Source organism: Delphinapterus leucas, chromosome 16 (genome assembly GCF_059928025.1).
Source record: "Delphinapterus leucas isolate spDelLeu-1000000601 "Yukka" chromosome 16, BTC_Dleu_Yukka2, whole genome shotgun sequence".
NCBI classification, from domain to species: domain Eukaryota; kingdom Metazoa; phylum Chordata; class Mammalia; order Artiodactyla; family Monodontidae; genus Delphinapterus; species Delphinapterus leucas.
The window spans coordinates 75,539,452-75,555,208 of NC_143144.1; the positions used below are offsets into that span (position 1 = coordinate 75,539,452).

The 15,757-nt window shown below is 50.9% G+C and overlaps 1 protein-coding gene across 7 annotated transcripts in view; it reads left to right on the forward strand.

Moving 5' to 3' along the window:
• Positions 1 to 15,757, forward strand: part of GRK5 (G protein-coupled receptor kinase 5) — a 224,016-nt gene that overhangs the window by 152,844 nt on the left and 55,415 nt on the right. For 2 of the 7 annotated variants that reach the window (XM_089898229.1, XM_030759299.2), the window contains exons 3-5: positions 2,440 to 2,496; positions 3,700 to 3,812; positions 15,437 to 15,514. In XM_089898229.1, the coding sequence (XP_089754355.1) occupies positions 2,440 to 2,496; positions 3,700 to 3,812; positions 15,437 to 15,514 (248 nt within the window). Of the gene's footprint in view, positions 1 to 768; positions 828 to 1,218; positions 1,297 to 2,439; positions 2,497 to 3,699; positions 3,813 to 15,436; positions 15,515 to 15,757 lie in introns of all 7 variants that reach the window. The other 5 variants (XM_089898230.1, XM_089898231.1, XM_089898232.1 and 2 more) reach the window with 5 other exon arrangements.

A 15,757-nucleotide genomic window follows, 5' to 3' on the forward strand; every position in this document is an offset into this window, starting at 1 on the left:
GACTCTTTCTGGCTTGGAAGGAAAGATCAATGAAGGACGTGGCCAGAAGCAGGATTTTCACATTCAGAAGAGCTGGTGTGTATGTTTGTGTGTAGACCGTGCATGTGTGCCTGTGTACACAGCATCCCAGGAGCCTCCCAGCCTGAGAGAGAGATTCAGAGACAGGGAGAGCCCTGCCCCTCTGTGTTGGGTACTCCTCCCCACTAACCCAAACAGGACACCCTTGGGAGACGGGCTGTGGGCAGGGCACTTCCAAGCTGTATTTCTACAGCATGGCTGGCTTCCTTAGAAACCGACTAGAAAGGATCTGCTCTGAAGATGTATTACAGAGCAACTTGTGCTTTCAATTTCAGTGTCCTCTGACTTTCCCGAAGTGACCTGCCCCTCGGACTTGCCCTTGACACATTAAGAACTTTGAATCTGTGCCTTTTCCTGTCACCTTGATCAAATCCCAAATTCACATTCTTCCTTCTGTGGCCTCGTTCTCCATTTCTAAAGGAATTGCAGACTTTGCACTTTGATTTTAGTGGTGGTGGTGCTTCCTCAGAGGATAAGCCCATTTATCTTTATTTAAAGCTGAGAAAACATCCAAATAGATGATTACTGACCCTCTTCTTTCTTCCTGGGCTTCCAACGCATGGCTTTCTTGCCTGGGATCCTCTGTACAGCTGGGAGAGGCACAGAACTGAGGTGCTGACAGCTTGTGTTGGAATCACATGGTGTTTACTGTGCTGTGAGTTTATAACGGCTTTGTTTCCATACTGACAGCACACGCCATATGGAGAGAAAAAATCCTGTCAGATGAACCCTTGAGGAATCACAATATGGTACATGAAATCTCATAATTGCTTTTGGAAATGGGGAGGGCCCCTTGCTCAAATCACATAAGCAATGTGGCGCTCTGCCATAATTGAATAAAATGGGAGTTTCACACAAGGTAATTTCCTTTGTTCTGTGTTTGTGCTGGGGAAGCTCAGCTGACTGGGGAGGGACAGGGAAGTTTGTTTTCCTCTCCTTGGGGGATCAGGCTGAGTGGGAGGTGGTGAGAACGCAGGCTGTGTCTGTAGGGCATCGTGCTAACAGGTGCGGACTCCAGACCTGTCACCCTCCTGGCTTCCTCCAACCCAGACTCCCTTCTGTGGCTGATGATAACTTGACATTTTATTACTGTCACTTGGGATCTTGTCTGCTCACCCCCCCACACACCCTTTCCAACAGAATCCAAGATCGCTGAGGGCTGGGACCATGTCCCATTCCCCCCACTCCCGACCCCCACCAATCCTGGCACACGATGAGGTGAGTTAAATGTTTGTTGGAGTGGCTATTCCCGAACAATCTGTGCATGGAAAGGTAAGCTGAGTTAAGGCAATAGTTCAAGGCTAGTTTCAGCCCCCAAACCAGCTGAGGAGCGGGCCGAGGGGAGACTTGCAAGGTGGCTCATCCACTTGACCAAAGTATCCTCTCAAGAGAGAATGAGAAATTTGTGAGTGCCTTCTGATACAAGGTGTACTTAGAACTGGTGGATTCCTACAAAAACCATTCTTGCCCTCAAGCAGTTTACCCATGAAAGGAGAAATGGGCTCTAAAACTCTCCAGCCCCAGTCAGTTGTTCTTTCAGTTGCAAGAGACAAAAACCCAACACCTACTGGCTTAAGCAAAGACAGATGGCTAAAGGTGCAGGCGCTGGGCGGGCCTCAGTAGGCTGCCTTTCGGGCACTCCTGTGATATTTACAGCTCCAGGCTTCTCTTCCTCACTCAGCTGTCCTTCCCTTGCACTGGCTTCATTCTCCATATGGGCTCTTGCTGGTGGGAAAGACAGTTGTGACGACTCTTGGCTGACCAGTCCTAAGGCCTTGTCATCCCAGAGAGGAACAAGTGTCTTTTCTGGAAGTTCTACCAAAAACCCTGGAAGGACTCCAAGGCCCCCTGGGTCACATGCCCTGAACCGATCATTGTGGCCATGAAACAGAGGGCTCTGATTGGCCAGGACTGAGTCACGTGCCCATCCCTGGGGCTTGGGAGGAGTTGCTCCCTTAGGACCCTATGATGGTATTTTACAGACTCACAGAGAGGAGGTTCCCCAAAGGAAGGGAGATGGAACAGACCAAAATCCCCACTTCCACGATGATAACAGATGGTGTTTATTAAGCAATTCCTTTGTGCCAGGCTCTCACTGCTCCTAAGAGATAGTACGATGACTGCTCCCAGTTTACAGATGAGGAAACTGAGGGATAATGTGTCAGGTCAGTTGCCCTGGGGCACAGCCAGTGAGTAGTGAGGCTGGGATCTGAATCTGGGTTTAGCTCCAGAGCCCTTGCTCACAGCCACCACCCTCCCTACAAGTAATGGCTGTACCTCTGTGGATAAACTCTTTGGGTATGAAAATGAGTGGGCATGATGGTTCTGTTCCTGTCTCCTTGTTGTTTTCCATATCTCCAGGGGGCGGTTCCTGGCTCCTCTACAGTTGGCAAGGATACAGTCATTCCATCCTCCCAGGTAGCTCTTCTAACTGAGGTCTACCTCACCGTCTTCCTGGTTTCCCCACGAAGTCACCTGAGTTTTCCTGGTGCAGCCACAAAATCAAAGGGCTAATTTTCAGTGCTCTGGAGGGTCTGAGGCAACAAGTCTCAGCCAGACCTTTGAGCATCTTTCTGCCCAGAGAAAGCCTCTTGCAGAGTCATTGCAGGAAGAACCAGAAGGGTCCCTCCCATCTTACCTCCAACATGCATCTTCATTATCGAGAGGAAGAGTAAGGCCCAGAGAGGGCAAGTGTGTTGCTTGAAGTCACACAGCAAGTCATTGGCTAGAACCCTGGTCTCTAGGCCTCTGTGCTTTGAGTCTTGACCTGTTATTTCCTCTTCAGAACTCTCTTGGCTACTGAGTGGCTGAGGTCTGGTCACATCCTGTCTCTGTGCCTCTAGCTCCTCAGCTGGAAAATACAGGGTTTTCATAGTTTGAAGCATTCTAAGACTGGGCTTTGCTCCAATTGGGCAAATACGAAATTTTGTTTACTGTATTCATTAGAATATTTGAATTACAAGTCATTTTAAAGTTTTTTCAAATTGCCCTAAATAATGCTCATAAATAAGCCTTTCAGATGTGGTTTGGGCTGCAGGCATAGTGCGACCCAGAGGTTCGTAACTTCACCAGAGCACCTGCTCATAATTTTCCCAGCTCTGACTTCCTCTGTATGTCAACCTTATCCTCACAGCAGCTTGTTGTGCAGTGTCAAGAACACTGCAGCAGACCCTGGCCTCACACCCATGCACCCCAGTACCAGAGGAAGAGGGAGCACCTTGGCTTAGCGTGCCCAGGCGACGTCTGTGGTTCGTGCTGATTTTACTAGCTTGGGTTACATGCCCACCACCCTTATCCAGTCCCTGTAACCACGGAACGTGACATGCGGATCAGGCAGTCAGGGGCAGAGCCTTAGTCCCCAGAGCTGCTAGCATCTCTGTACAGAAATCAGGACACTGGAAAGGGAGTGGGCTGGGGAGTAGAGGCAAGGTCATAACTGGCTCCTCTTTCTACACTTACCTTGACTCTTCTGAGTCTGCAGAGCCTGGAGGTGGATAAAGGGTCCTGAGAGTTTGCCAATCACCTTGCTCCATCTATCTGAGGCAAGAACCCAGGTGTGGGTTGATGGCTCTGTCTGGCCCTTTCTGGGGTCTCACCGTATTCTTCTTTTCTTACCTCTAGAGAGAGATTACTGCAGTTTATGTGACAAGCAGCCAATTGGGAGGCTGCTTTTCCGGCAGTTCTGCGAAACCAGACCTGGGCTGGAGTCTTACATTCAGTTCCTGGACTCAGTGGTAAGTCCCTTCGCTGGGGGGAAGAGCCCTTTGGTCCTTTGTGATCAGCGATCGTTTTTGTCCAAAGGAAAAGATAGACCACGTGGCTTACGTGGATGCAGAATAAACTTGTTGCTTAAGAGACTGCCAGTGCAGACTTGTCTCCAGGTCACCACGCAGACTTGTCTCCAGGTCACCACTTGCTGCACGACCGTGCGGGGCCACCTCCCACTCTGGGCCTCCGCTGCCGCTGCTTTAACACGAGGTTCTGTCAGTTCTCTGATTCTGGGAGCCTGGGTTATTGTGAAGTAGTACCTAGGAAGCTGGGTGGTTTTCCCAACACCCCCAGGTGTTGGATTCCCAGGCCCCTTCTTCTGGCTGAGAACCCGTTTTCTAAAATTCCAAGGCTTGTGTTTCTTTGTGTGCTTGTTTACTGTCTGCTTCCCCACTAGAATGCAAGCTCCCTGAGGCCAGGGCCCTGGGCTTCCAGGTCACCTCTGCCTGGCATTGTGCCCAGCCCATACAGGCATTCAGTAAACGTTTGTGGGAGGAACATGTGTTGGCCATTTCAAGGCAATCTGACAGCTGCTGGCTGCGCTGCGCTGGCTGCTGGCATACACAGCGGTGACTGACACCACGGGGACTTCCTTCAGATGTACTGGTCGTTCATTTGTTTAACAAATGCTATATTACTCACACATAAAAAAGAATGAAATCATGCCATTTGCAGCAACATGGATGGACCTAGAGATGATCATACTAAGTGAAGTAGGTCAGAGAAAGACAAATATCATATGATATCGCTTATATGTGGAATGTAAAAAAAATAATACAAATGAACTTATTTACAAAACAAAAATAGACTTGCAGACATAGAAAACAAACTTAAGGTTACCGAAGGGGAAAGGGAGGGGAAGGGATAAATTGGGAATTTGGGATTAACAGATACACAGTACTATATATAAAACAGATAAACAACAAGGACCTACTGTATAGCACAGGGAACTATATTTAATATCTTGTAATAACCTATAATGGAAAAGAATCTGAAAAAGAATATGTGTGCATATATATAACTGAATCATTTTGCTATATACCTGAAACGTAAATCGCCTATACTTCAATTTTAAAAAAAAACCAAAAAACAAATGCTGATTGATCTGTGTGGGCTTTTAGGACAGGACGTAGGAACACACAGGAGTTCCTCAACACTTGCTTGGGAGGACAGGGCACCTCAGCCTGGCCTACTGCTCTTTGGGTGTCTGTCCAAGGAAGGTAGACAAGGAGTGGGGAGGTGAAAGATGAATCACGGTCAGTCGTGAAAGGAATGGGGTCATTTGGGCCCCCCCTTTCCAAGGCAGGGCACCAAGGTGCTGTTGTTTCCTAGAGGCCCTAATGCCATCATTGGCTGCAGCCATCCTGACCTCCAGCTTGGTGTGGGGGACAGCCCTATGGGGCCCAACTTTCTGTGTCTTCTTCAGGGTCTCAAGGTGGCTTTCTAGACCCACTGGCCAAACTGTCCCCTGAACTTCTCCACCGGAAGTCACATGGGCCCCTTGAAGTCAGCACATCCTTAACAAACTCAGCACCCTCCCCCAGCTCCCCACGGCTACCAGCCCTGACATGTTCCCTATTCCAGTGACCAGCACCCCTCCATCACCCATCCCCGAAATCTTTGCATTGTTCTTGACCCCTCCCTCTCGTCATTCCTCACCCAACCGGATCAAGGACCATGTGCCTGGCTCCTGACTCCTCCTAGCCCAGTTCCCTTCCCTCTACAACCTCTCTCCTGGTCTCCACGCAGGCTCTCGCATGACGCATACAAGTGATCACCATAGATCTCAACCTCAGCTGAGCAGTAGAAACACCTGGGGAGCCTTAAAAAAGATACTAATGCCTGAGCTGAAGCCCAGACTCATTAATTTCAATCTCTGGGGATGGGGCCTGGTATTTTCATAACGTTTTATTATGGAAAATTTCAAACTATAAAAAGTAAAAGTCTACAGAATAGCAGAATGAACCCCCATGCACCCTGCTCCAACAATTATGGATTCAAGGCCAACCTTGTTTCACCCACATCCTCCCCTCTGGCACATTTTGCAGCTGACCTCACTTATGTCATTTTATCTGTGAACGTGTCAGCACGTATATCTAAATGATGACGGCTCTTCAACCAAAAAACCACAATACCATTATCACAGCTAAAGAAAATAATTTGTTACTCTCATCACATAATCAGTGTTAATAATCAGATAGCATCAGCGTTCAAATTTCTGATATTCTCATGCTTTTTGTAAATGCATGTCTTAACAGTTTATAACCATCTCCAAGAGTGTCCCACAGCCTGAATGTTGTGTTCTCACCCCCATGTGTCGTTTAATAAGTTCCTCTGTATTTCTTGTAAATTGCTCATGGAATCTAGAAACTTGGTCAGATTTAGTTTCAATCTGGTGGTGGTAGGGGACTGACTTCATAAGTGGTTTCAGGCTCTTCTGCTAGGGGACTTTTTAAAAAATATTTATTTATTTTGTTTTTGCCTGTGTCGGGTCTTAGCTGCGGCACACAGGATCCTTCATTGTGGTGTGTGGGCTCCTCGTTGCGGTGCGCTGGCTTCTCTCTAGTTGCGGCACGCGGGCTTAGTTGCCCCGCCGCATGTAGGATCTTAGTTCCCAGACCAGGGATCCAACCCGTGTCCCCTGCATCGGAAGATAGATTCGTAACCACTGTGCCACCAGGGAAGTCCCTGCTAGGGGACTTATAATATTTGGTGTCTGTCTTTTTGAGATGGCAGCAGCCATTGATATTCAATACCCAAATCTATTGATTAATTAGGGGTTGTGACATGGCGACATTCTGTCATTCCTTCTTCATTTGCTAACTGGGAAACACTTCCTTTCAATTACTGTTTGGTTACCCGATGGTAAAGTTCATATAGGAATTGCTTGATTCTTTCCCCATGTTTATGTTTTCAAAGTACCAAATTGGTTCACTGGCATCCTCCAATGATAAACATGGGGCATTTTGATGCATTGGTGCTCCATGGTTTCATTGTTGGTCTGTGGAGCCCTTCAGGTTGGCTTTTGGGCCCTTGAGAGGACCCCAGTGGTCATTGGCAGCCTCCTTGCTGTCTGGTGTGATGCAGTGTTCCGGGCTCATCTTGTTTGTTTCCTGCCCTCCACCTAGAGTTTGTCATTTCTCCAAGAAGCCCTGGTTCCTTTTACTGGGCAATGGTACTTAGAGACTACAGTTTGGCACTAGGGGTGTTCATCACCTCCCACTGGACTGGCCACTGTTTGTAGCAGACATTGGCAGTTTTCACATCTCTCAGGACTGTACTGTGTGTATGTCCAGAGTTGGGAAACACTGACATCCAGAGCAAAGTCCAAGCTCTGAGGCTGCCCTCCTAGACCTTCCACCAGCAGGCCCCTGCCCACCCAGGCTTTGACTGGCCAGGCTGGTTAAAGCCTCTCAGCCCTGACTCCCTCCCTCTCACTACTCGAAATGCCTCCCGGGCCCCCTCTGCCTGGTGAGTGCCAGCTCATCCCCCTGCACTCTGCTCTCAGAAGCCTTCCCCATCCGCCCTTTCTCCCCACGTGCCCTCTGCTCCGGGCCTCGACACACACCTGAGCCTCACACACCTGAGCCTCATTACTGCGCGGTGCTGGCAGAATGGCGCATCGTGGGGGGGGTGTGCAGGACCCTGAGACAGACCTTGAGGCAATGCTGGCGCCACCTCAGCTGCCAGGGAGACCGTGGGCAGGTGCTTGACCCCTCTGTGCCCCATATCTCACCTGTAAGTGGGGCCATAGTTGTACCTGATGGTGGTGGACGTGTTGAGGAGAGATTGAATGAGTTCGCGCCACTCAGGGCAGCGTCCGGCATGTCACAGACGCCTGATGAATGTAGCCAGTAGGGCTCTATTTGTGTGCCTTTCTCCTCCACTAACTGCAAGTCTCTGGGTGGCACAGACATAGCTCATCATCTCTGAATCCTCACAACACTGAACCTGACAGGTGATCAATGCTCAGGACTCACTGGGAGCTTGTGTCCATGGCTGGAGTGGAGGGAGCCAGGGCAGAGGGGTCTAGGAGAGGTGACAACCATCCAAGACCTTGTGCCATTAGAGAACTCTGACTTTGAGTGAAGCAGGGGAGCCACTGGAGGGTTTTGAGCAGAGCAATGCCATGGTCTGATTTAGGTTTTTAAAGGATCCCTCTGGCTCCTGTGTTGGGAAAAGGCTATGGGGGGGCAAGGGTCAGAGTGGGGAGCTCTGATGGGTGAGAGCGGGTAGTTGCTCAAGCCAGGGTGGAAGCAGCCGGCCGTGGTGACAAGTGGTAGGATTGGGGGCATGTTTTGAACCAGAGCTCACAGTATTTTCTGATGCCCTGGGGGTGAGAGAGAAGAGTTGGTGATGACTTCAAAGTGTTGACCTGAACCAGTGGAAGGATGGAATGAGGGTAGGGCTGTGGGAGGTTTGTTTGTGGGGAGGTCAGGATCTTCACCTGGGGCACACTCAGCTTCCGACATCTACCAGATGGCCCAGTGGAGATGTCCATGCGGAGGTGGATGTCAGAATCCGGAGTTTGTGAGAGTGGTCTGGGCTGGAAATAGCAGATTGGGAGTTGTCAGCATGTAGCTGGTACTTAGAGCCACGGGCTGGATGAGCTCACCAAGGAGGTGAACGTGGATGGAGGAGCTGAGGATCAAAGTCTGAGCCCTGGACAAAGGCTCCTCCCCATTTGGAAAAGATGAGGCATCGGCAGCTTTGGGACCCGTCTGGAGAGTCGATGAGGCAGGGCAGGGCAAGGCTAAACCCAGGAGCCAGTGGAATTTTCCAGCCACGTGTCTTATTAGACGTTTATAGTCAGTTTGAAAAGAAGAAGGAAAAAAAATCCAGTGGATGCCTATTTTCATTCTGGTCCTGCAGACGTTCTCTTTTGCTGGGCCTGTACCAAGATCTCTCTTTTGGAAAGGAAATGTGAGTCTGGCTCCCTGTGTCGACGCGTCAAATGCTCCTTACATATGCCTTAACGCTGCCGCCCCTCACGAGAGGCTCACCCCATCCCCTCGCGTTTTTGTCTGCATCTCTGGGAATTAGCAAGGCCTTTCATTGCCCATCCTGACGTGTCAAATGAACAGGCTTTGGAACACCTCTTTTACGCATGAAGACTTTACTGAGTTTTCCAGGGCTGGCGCAATGCTCGTCTAAAATACCTTTTTTCTTCCATCCTGACTGGAACTCCGAGGAGGGAGGAGGTGGCGGCATCCTTGGTGCTGCATGCCGCTCCAGTGCCCCTGGCTCAGTCACAGCCATACACACCGTTCCCACCTCTGTGCCGAATTTCTACCAAGTGGAGTTTTTTAAAGCTAACCAGTCTTCATCGGCTCTGACGTAGCCCCCAGGAAAGGCTGCTCCCCTGCACAGTCCTAAAGACGGAGTTTCTCGAGTCAAGCAGAAGGCATCGGCTGTTTTAAAATGGGGCCTGGGTGATTTGGGGGCAGCAGAACTGTTTGTGCATCATTCATCAGACTGCAGGGGCAATTCGGCCCTTAGTCTTGGTTGTCGAGCAGCTTCTGGGAGCCTGAGAAGGACTCCCCCATTGCCCTCCCTTCCAGGGAAATGGAGTCAGTGACCCAAGTCAAGGCCTTGAGTAGATTTGGCTTCTGGAGGGCCAAGAAGATTTGCCTAGCGGGTCAGGGGATTGGAAGGGCTTCCAGGCTCATGTCAACCTCCACAGGCCAATAGGGTCTGGCCATGGACCTCTTAAAGACTGATGTACTTCTTCTCTAAATTGTTTTCTGGGAGCCTTGATGGCATCTCAGCTCATTTGAAACCCTCCCGTCCCCAAGCATGGGTGCAACTTAAAGTTTTCAGGTCTCTTCTCTTTGGGATTAGGGGAGGTTTGGCAGATACTCAACCAGATTTACTCAACACACATTTATGAGATGTCTCCAATGTGTCACACTCTGTTCTAGCAGTTGGAAACTACAGAGTGAGCAGGAGAAGTAAGTTCCTGCCCTCATGGAGCTTGCTTTCTGATTAAATGCAAGATTGAAAAAGAAAGAAAGAGCATTTTTTAATGAACTAAGAGATACTAACTATAAGTTCAGACACCTGTCAAGTATTTGTTATCTATTGCTGGGTAAGAAATTACCTAAAACTTAACAGCTTGAAGCAACAATAAACATTTATCATCTCATAGTTTCTATGGGTCAAGGATTTGGAAGTGGTTAACTGAGGTGCTACTGGCTTATGGTCTCTCTAAAGGTTACCTCAAGATACTGGCTGGGGCTGCAGTCATCTGAAAGCTTGATCTGTTTCCAGGCTTGCACACATGGCTGGCAGGTTGGTGCTGGATGTTGGCTGGAGGCCTCAGCTGTCTTCCATGTGAGCCTCTCCATGGACTGCTTGAGTGTCCTCACAACATGGCTGGCTTTCCCCAGAGCACGTGATCCAAGAGAGAATGGTAGAAGCTGCAGTGTCTTTTATAACCTGGACTCAGAGGTTCCATACTGCCATATCCCTGATACTGTAGTGGTTACGTGGGTTAGCCCTCTATTCAGTATGGAAAGAGCCTTCTCAAGAACATGAATATCAGGATGTGAGGATTATTAAAGTGTGCATTTTGGAGACTGGCAACTACAAATATGACTACAAATGGACTACAGATGGAGTCTCATATCAGGAAATGCTAAAAGTCACTCTAGCCCAGAACTATGGCATGTGAAATTAGTGGGCTATCACCTGGTTTCAGATATGTCCGGTTATCCTGGAATTTTGTTGTAAAATGAATTGAAATGCCTCACCAGTGGAACTAAATATTCTGTTTCTCTTATTTTTGAATCATACCCAGTATTTATTTTTGTCTTTCTATCACTGCTGTGATCTCCCAAAAGAGGGAGGGTGGAGGGTGGTAATCATTCTTCAGGTGGACATAAAGACCCTCAGAGCAGTTGGTAAAGCCTGGGAGCAGGGTCATCTTGAAAAAGTACCACTTGTAAAAAAGTAGGTTCATATACTGGACATCTGTGGGATTGTCCAGTCTCCTGGGTGTCCCACCTGTACTCCCAGACAACATGGCTCTCGTAGAAGCTGCCATGTTCTTAATGCTGTCGCCTGAAAACCACAGCTGATTGGAGCAGGGATGAGTCTGTGAGCCAGTGCAGATCAATGAGTCCTTTCTCTGGGGTTTATAGATTTGAGGGGAAGTCCTTCTCTGGTAGAGGAGGCTTAGAATAAAAAAAACCTGGCTGCTGGGTTTCGTACCACTGGAGCAAGCCAGGCAGCACTGAGGGAGAATGAGGCCAACACACACAGACACACACACACACACACAGACACAGACACACACACACACACACACACACACACACACATACCCCGGTGAGAGTGGGTTCCAGAAGTGCTCATGTCCCTGGTTCCTGGTGCTCTGGGCCAGGCTGCATTTCCATTTTCCCCACAATTTGGTTGTTCAACCCATCCTTGGATTCCAGGAGCCCAGAGATTACGGTTTTGCCTGAATTAGGCTAGGTTGGGATTCTTTTCACTTAGAATTGAAAGAATAACAGGGAGAGCCAAAGACCTTTGCACGGTGGCCTTATGAGCGCAGGAGGGAGTAAGGACAGAGAAATAACTCCAGGGGCTGCAGGAGGAGGACCAGCTGGGCGGTGCGGGGGTGGCACAGAGCCACTCCGGGCGGAGGCTCTCTGAATGATGGGCACACAGCAGGTGAGAGCACAGCCCCTCTGTGCTCTCTGACAGCAGCTGGTAAATCTGTCACCTCCCCCCGACCCCTGCCCCGAGAGAGGGTCAGCACCCTTTCCTCCTAACTTCTTTTCTGAGTTTGCCTCCGCCAAGATATGTCTCTCAAGCTGGTGGCCGTGGTGCCGCCACCTTGGGGTCACTCCTACCATTCTGTCTGTACCCCGCGTGGCCAGGGGTCCTCTCCTTCCTCCCGTCTTTCTCTGGGCCCATCCCATTGAAACCTGGGCCATGGAATCCCTTCCTGACCCAGGCCCGAGGGCTCCTCACATGGCGGCCAGAGACCAGAGAACACTCTGTCTGCCCAGGTGGGCACAGGCTGTGGAACTGACCAGGCCCATCTGATGCTGGGGCCCCGGGGGGACACCCCCATCTGCAGTGCTTCTTCATTCTCGCTGGGGGGCTGGGAGGGGGCAGGCGATGCCAGCCATCTGAAGGATTGTTCAGGCATCAGTGAGGGGCCTGGCCGGAGATGGATGGCTCGCTCATGTGTGAATGAACTAAAGTTTAATGAGGACGGTTGACAGAGTGCTGGGCAGAGCGGGGAAAGCAGCACTGGCTGATGTACACACCTGCGCTCTGCAGGGACAGGGGAAGGGGCCGATACAGGAAGGAGTGGGAGAAGGCAGCTGCAGGAGCTGGGTCTTCAGAAGGGGGTCCAGGAACCCGGGTGCCCAGGCGGCGAGGGAGCCCGCGGGGTGGGGAGTGACTCCAGAGGGGCAAACGGAGACCCCCACCCCCATGGTCGGGCACCAGCAAGACGCTGAGGCCAAGGTGGGAGGAGCCGGGTGTTTCTCCAGAAAGAGCCATGGGGAGCAGCCCTGCCAGCCGGGCGTGTCACTTGTCCCTGCCGCGAGGACTCTGGAAAAGCTGACCACATCGGTAATTACAGAAGCCGGAGGTGGCGAGACCTCAGCCTCTCTGATTTCATCTTCCTGCCAGGGCAGGAGAAGGGCTCCCGGGACGAGGAGGTGACATCTCAAGTTGGTCAGAGGCCGAGAGGAATTCAGCTCAGACTCTGCTCTGTAAAAGCAGTGCCGGCTTCTGTGAAAACGTGGCAGGGCCCCTTGTACCCGTTTGCAGTCTTCATGTTTTTAAAAACTCATCTGAGGGAAATGTGTTTTAATAGAGGACATATTTTTATTAGCATTTTCTGAGATGGATGATGCAATTAGAGCCAGCCAAGAGAGAGAATGAAATATTAGGTTTGTAAACTAGGATGTACACAGATGTTTATACTCTTTGGCAAGTACAGATACGTAAATAATTCTTTTCGCCTTAAACTCAACGTAGTATTCTGCTCTTTGTGTTACAGCATCTCCTCCCCAAAGGCCATTCCTGTGTTTGGCATAAATCACCGTGCAAAGAGAAGGCTCATTAAATGCCTGCCTCCGTTGGCACCATGGATGTATCTGGGGAAGAGAAATACCCTCCGCGTGGACTGGCACAGGAGCTCTTTGGCGCTCTGGCTGTTAGGGTTGAGCTCTGGGCAGGAGAAGGTTTCAGATGGGCAACACGGCAGGGAGGACAGTGTGTGTCCCCTCTGTTGGGAGGAGGGGACAAGCCCACCACCCACCCTGGTTGGAGGGAATTCTCACGGATGGAGGTCACGGGGGCATCCTGGCATGTGGTTCACCTCTCTGTTCGTTGAAGTCATTGTCGGACTGCCGCTTCCAGAGCCCACTCTAATAGTAAAATTCTAGGCTGCTGGCCCAGCCCAGCCTCTTATTTGCTGTCTATGTTTTCTGGTTGAAGCTGATTTCAGCAGCTTTGGCCGACTACCTGGGCAAGGGTGTTCCCGTAGCAGCGGGTTCCCGGGTGGTCCCCCGCCTCTGGTTGTGTGATTGGCCTGAGCTCTGCCCAGCCGAGCTGCCATGGTGCTTTTTCTCTGTAGGTGGCCTCTCAGGACGGGTCCCCCATGAGCCCCTCTCGGGGGTCACTGTGGAGACTTGGCCTGTCACTCCAGGTGACTTAATCGGTGTGGAAAGCCCAGCTGGAAGCCTTCTGTTGGTTTTCTGCCTCCCAACACAAATGCTCTTCAAGTGGTGGCGACCTGACATGGACTCTCAAAGAAAGGCCTTTTGATGCCGGGCCGGGGATGCCTGTCCCCGCGTGCTCCCAGCTGCCGCCCTGTGGAACTGTGGCGCCCAGCTGCCCAGCCGGGCCTCTGCTGGGAGGGAGCTGACCTGAAAGGGATGTTATTTTTTTAACGTGGGTTTTAGTACCCAGAGCAATAATATTTTCAGCTGGTTATTGAGGCTGATTAGTGAGCCTTAGGCCTCCATTTGGTTAGATAGAGCCTCCTTCACAGATGTGTTTTGGGACAGTGCAAATCCAGGGTTCTGCATGGGATTGAGTTACCCCCAAAAGGTAGTTGGGCATTTGCCTGTGGCCTGGGCCCTGCAAAGCAGTCTGGGTAAATTCCCATAGCGCCAGACCACCAGGAGGGGTTTCCAGGGTGGCTGGACACTGGGAGCTTCTCTTCTCCCCACTGGAAAATAGGGGGGCAGTTGTACTCTAGAACCCTCAGCCCCTTTAGAGTTGCAGCTCCAGCCCGGGAGGGTCTTCCGGGCTGGCCTGGGGAGAAATTGGACCCTAGACACTGGATTGAGAGGTTGCTTTGAACCAGGCCAGGGGGTGGGGGGTGGAGGTTGGGGTCTGACTTCACAGCGAGGTGGCTGGGGAAGGAGTTTCAGTCCCGCTGTGCTGATGTCATTTCCTGTCTCTTTTGAAATAGCTGTACTTTTGGACGGAGGCTGAAAAGTCCTTGGGTGGTGGATTTTGAAATGGTTATAAACAATTTGCAATTAGTTCCCTTGTTTAAATGAGAAAGGTAAACTCACCCAAGCTCTTCCTTAACTCGAGGAGGCCTTTTACCCACTTAGCAAGTGGGTCAGATGCCAGTGAAGGAGCCTCTCTCGGGTCAAGGAAGATAACACAGTTTGTCTTTTGAGGCCTCACTTCTTTCTTCAGGGCTCGGGTCCCACTGGCTTGGCCAGCCATCAGGGTCCTAAATTCCTTGGTGTTGTTGAGAAAGAGGTCTGGGCTTGGAGGTCCAAGTCCCAGCCCTGCCGCCTCGCTGCAGCCCCCCGCCCCTGCCCCCCGCCCCCGCCCACCTCCCAGTGACCCTGGGCGACTCTGCTGAACCTTCTGCTCTTTGTTTGCAGATGAAGGGGTATGACAGCAGCCCCTGCCCTCCTGTGTCACTACCTGGGCTCTTTTTAGGTTCATATAAGAGCATTTGAAATATCTCTGTATGTTCCCTTTGTAAACTGAAAAGCTGTAAAAGCTACGGAATGCATATTATTGTCTTCTCTTGCAAGGTGTAGTCATTACAATGAGTATTTATTATGTGCCCGTCTCTGTCACGTTCTCTCTGCACAATCACCCTACACGTAAGTGCTTTTTCCATCTGCACTTCATAGAGGTTGAGGAAACAGTCCAAGGTCACACGGCTTGTAAGGTGTGTGACCTCAGCAGCCCCTCTCGAGGATCTTCCAGGTTGGTGGCTCCAGTTACTTTCCAGCAGCTTCCTTTGATTTTCGTAAGCCAGTGGTTCTCAACCCCAGCTGCCTGGGTGCCCGGCCTCCATCGCCAGAGGGTCTGACTCCATGGGCATGGGGCGGGGCCCGAGCACCATCGTTGGCTCCCCCGTGATTCTTATGTGCCGCCCCAGTTCTGAGCATGTGTCCACGGTGGAGCAGCGTAGGCTGGACTGGACGTCAGGGCTCCTCCCCTCTCTGGGCCTCAGTCCCTGCCCTGTAGAAGGAGGGGATTGATCATGTGACCTCCAGGGTGTCTTCTCCAGGGGCCTCTAAGGTTCTACAACTATGAGAAGGTCGTGAACAAATCTATTATTGTTCTTTTCCTTCTTCTGTTTTAGGCAGAATATGAAGTTACTCCGGATGAAAAACTGGGAGAAAAAGGGAAGGAAATTATGACCAAGTACCTCACCCCAAAGGTAAGAGGCTGCCCAAACCCCAAAGCAGGAGGAATATGGGCCCCCAGGTTTGTGCCAGGCCATGTGAGGAGTGCCCAGCCGGTGGTGCCATTGGTCTCCAGATCCAGAATTCTCATCCTCCTCCAGAGGCACCCAAGCCTGGCCAGGCCAAGGCAGTGGTCCAGGCCACCCCAGGCCTGGGGTGAGGAGGCCTGCTTCTTGGGGGCCCAGTCCCCTCCAGGGGCCCTCATACTTCCCACTGTT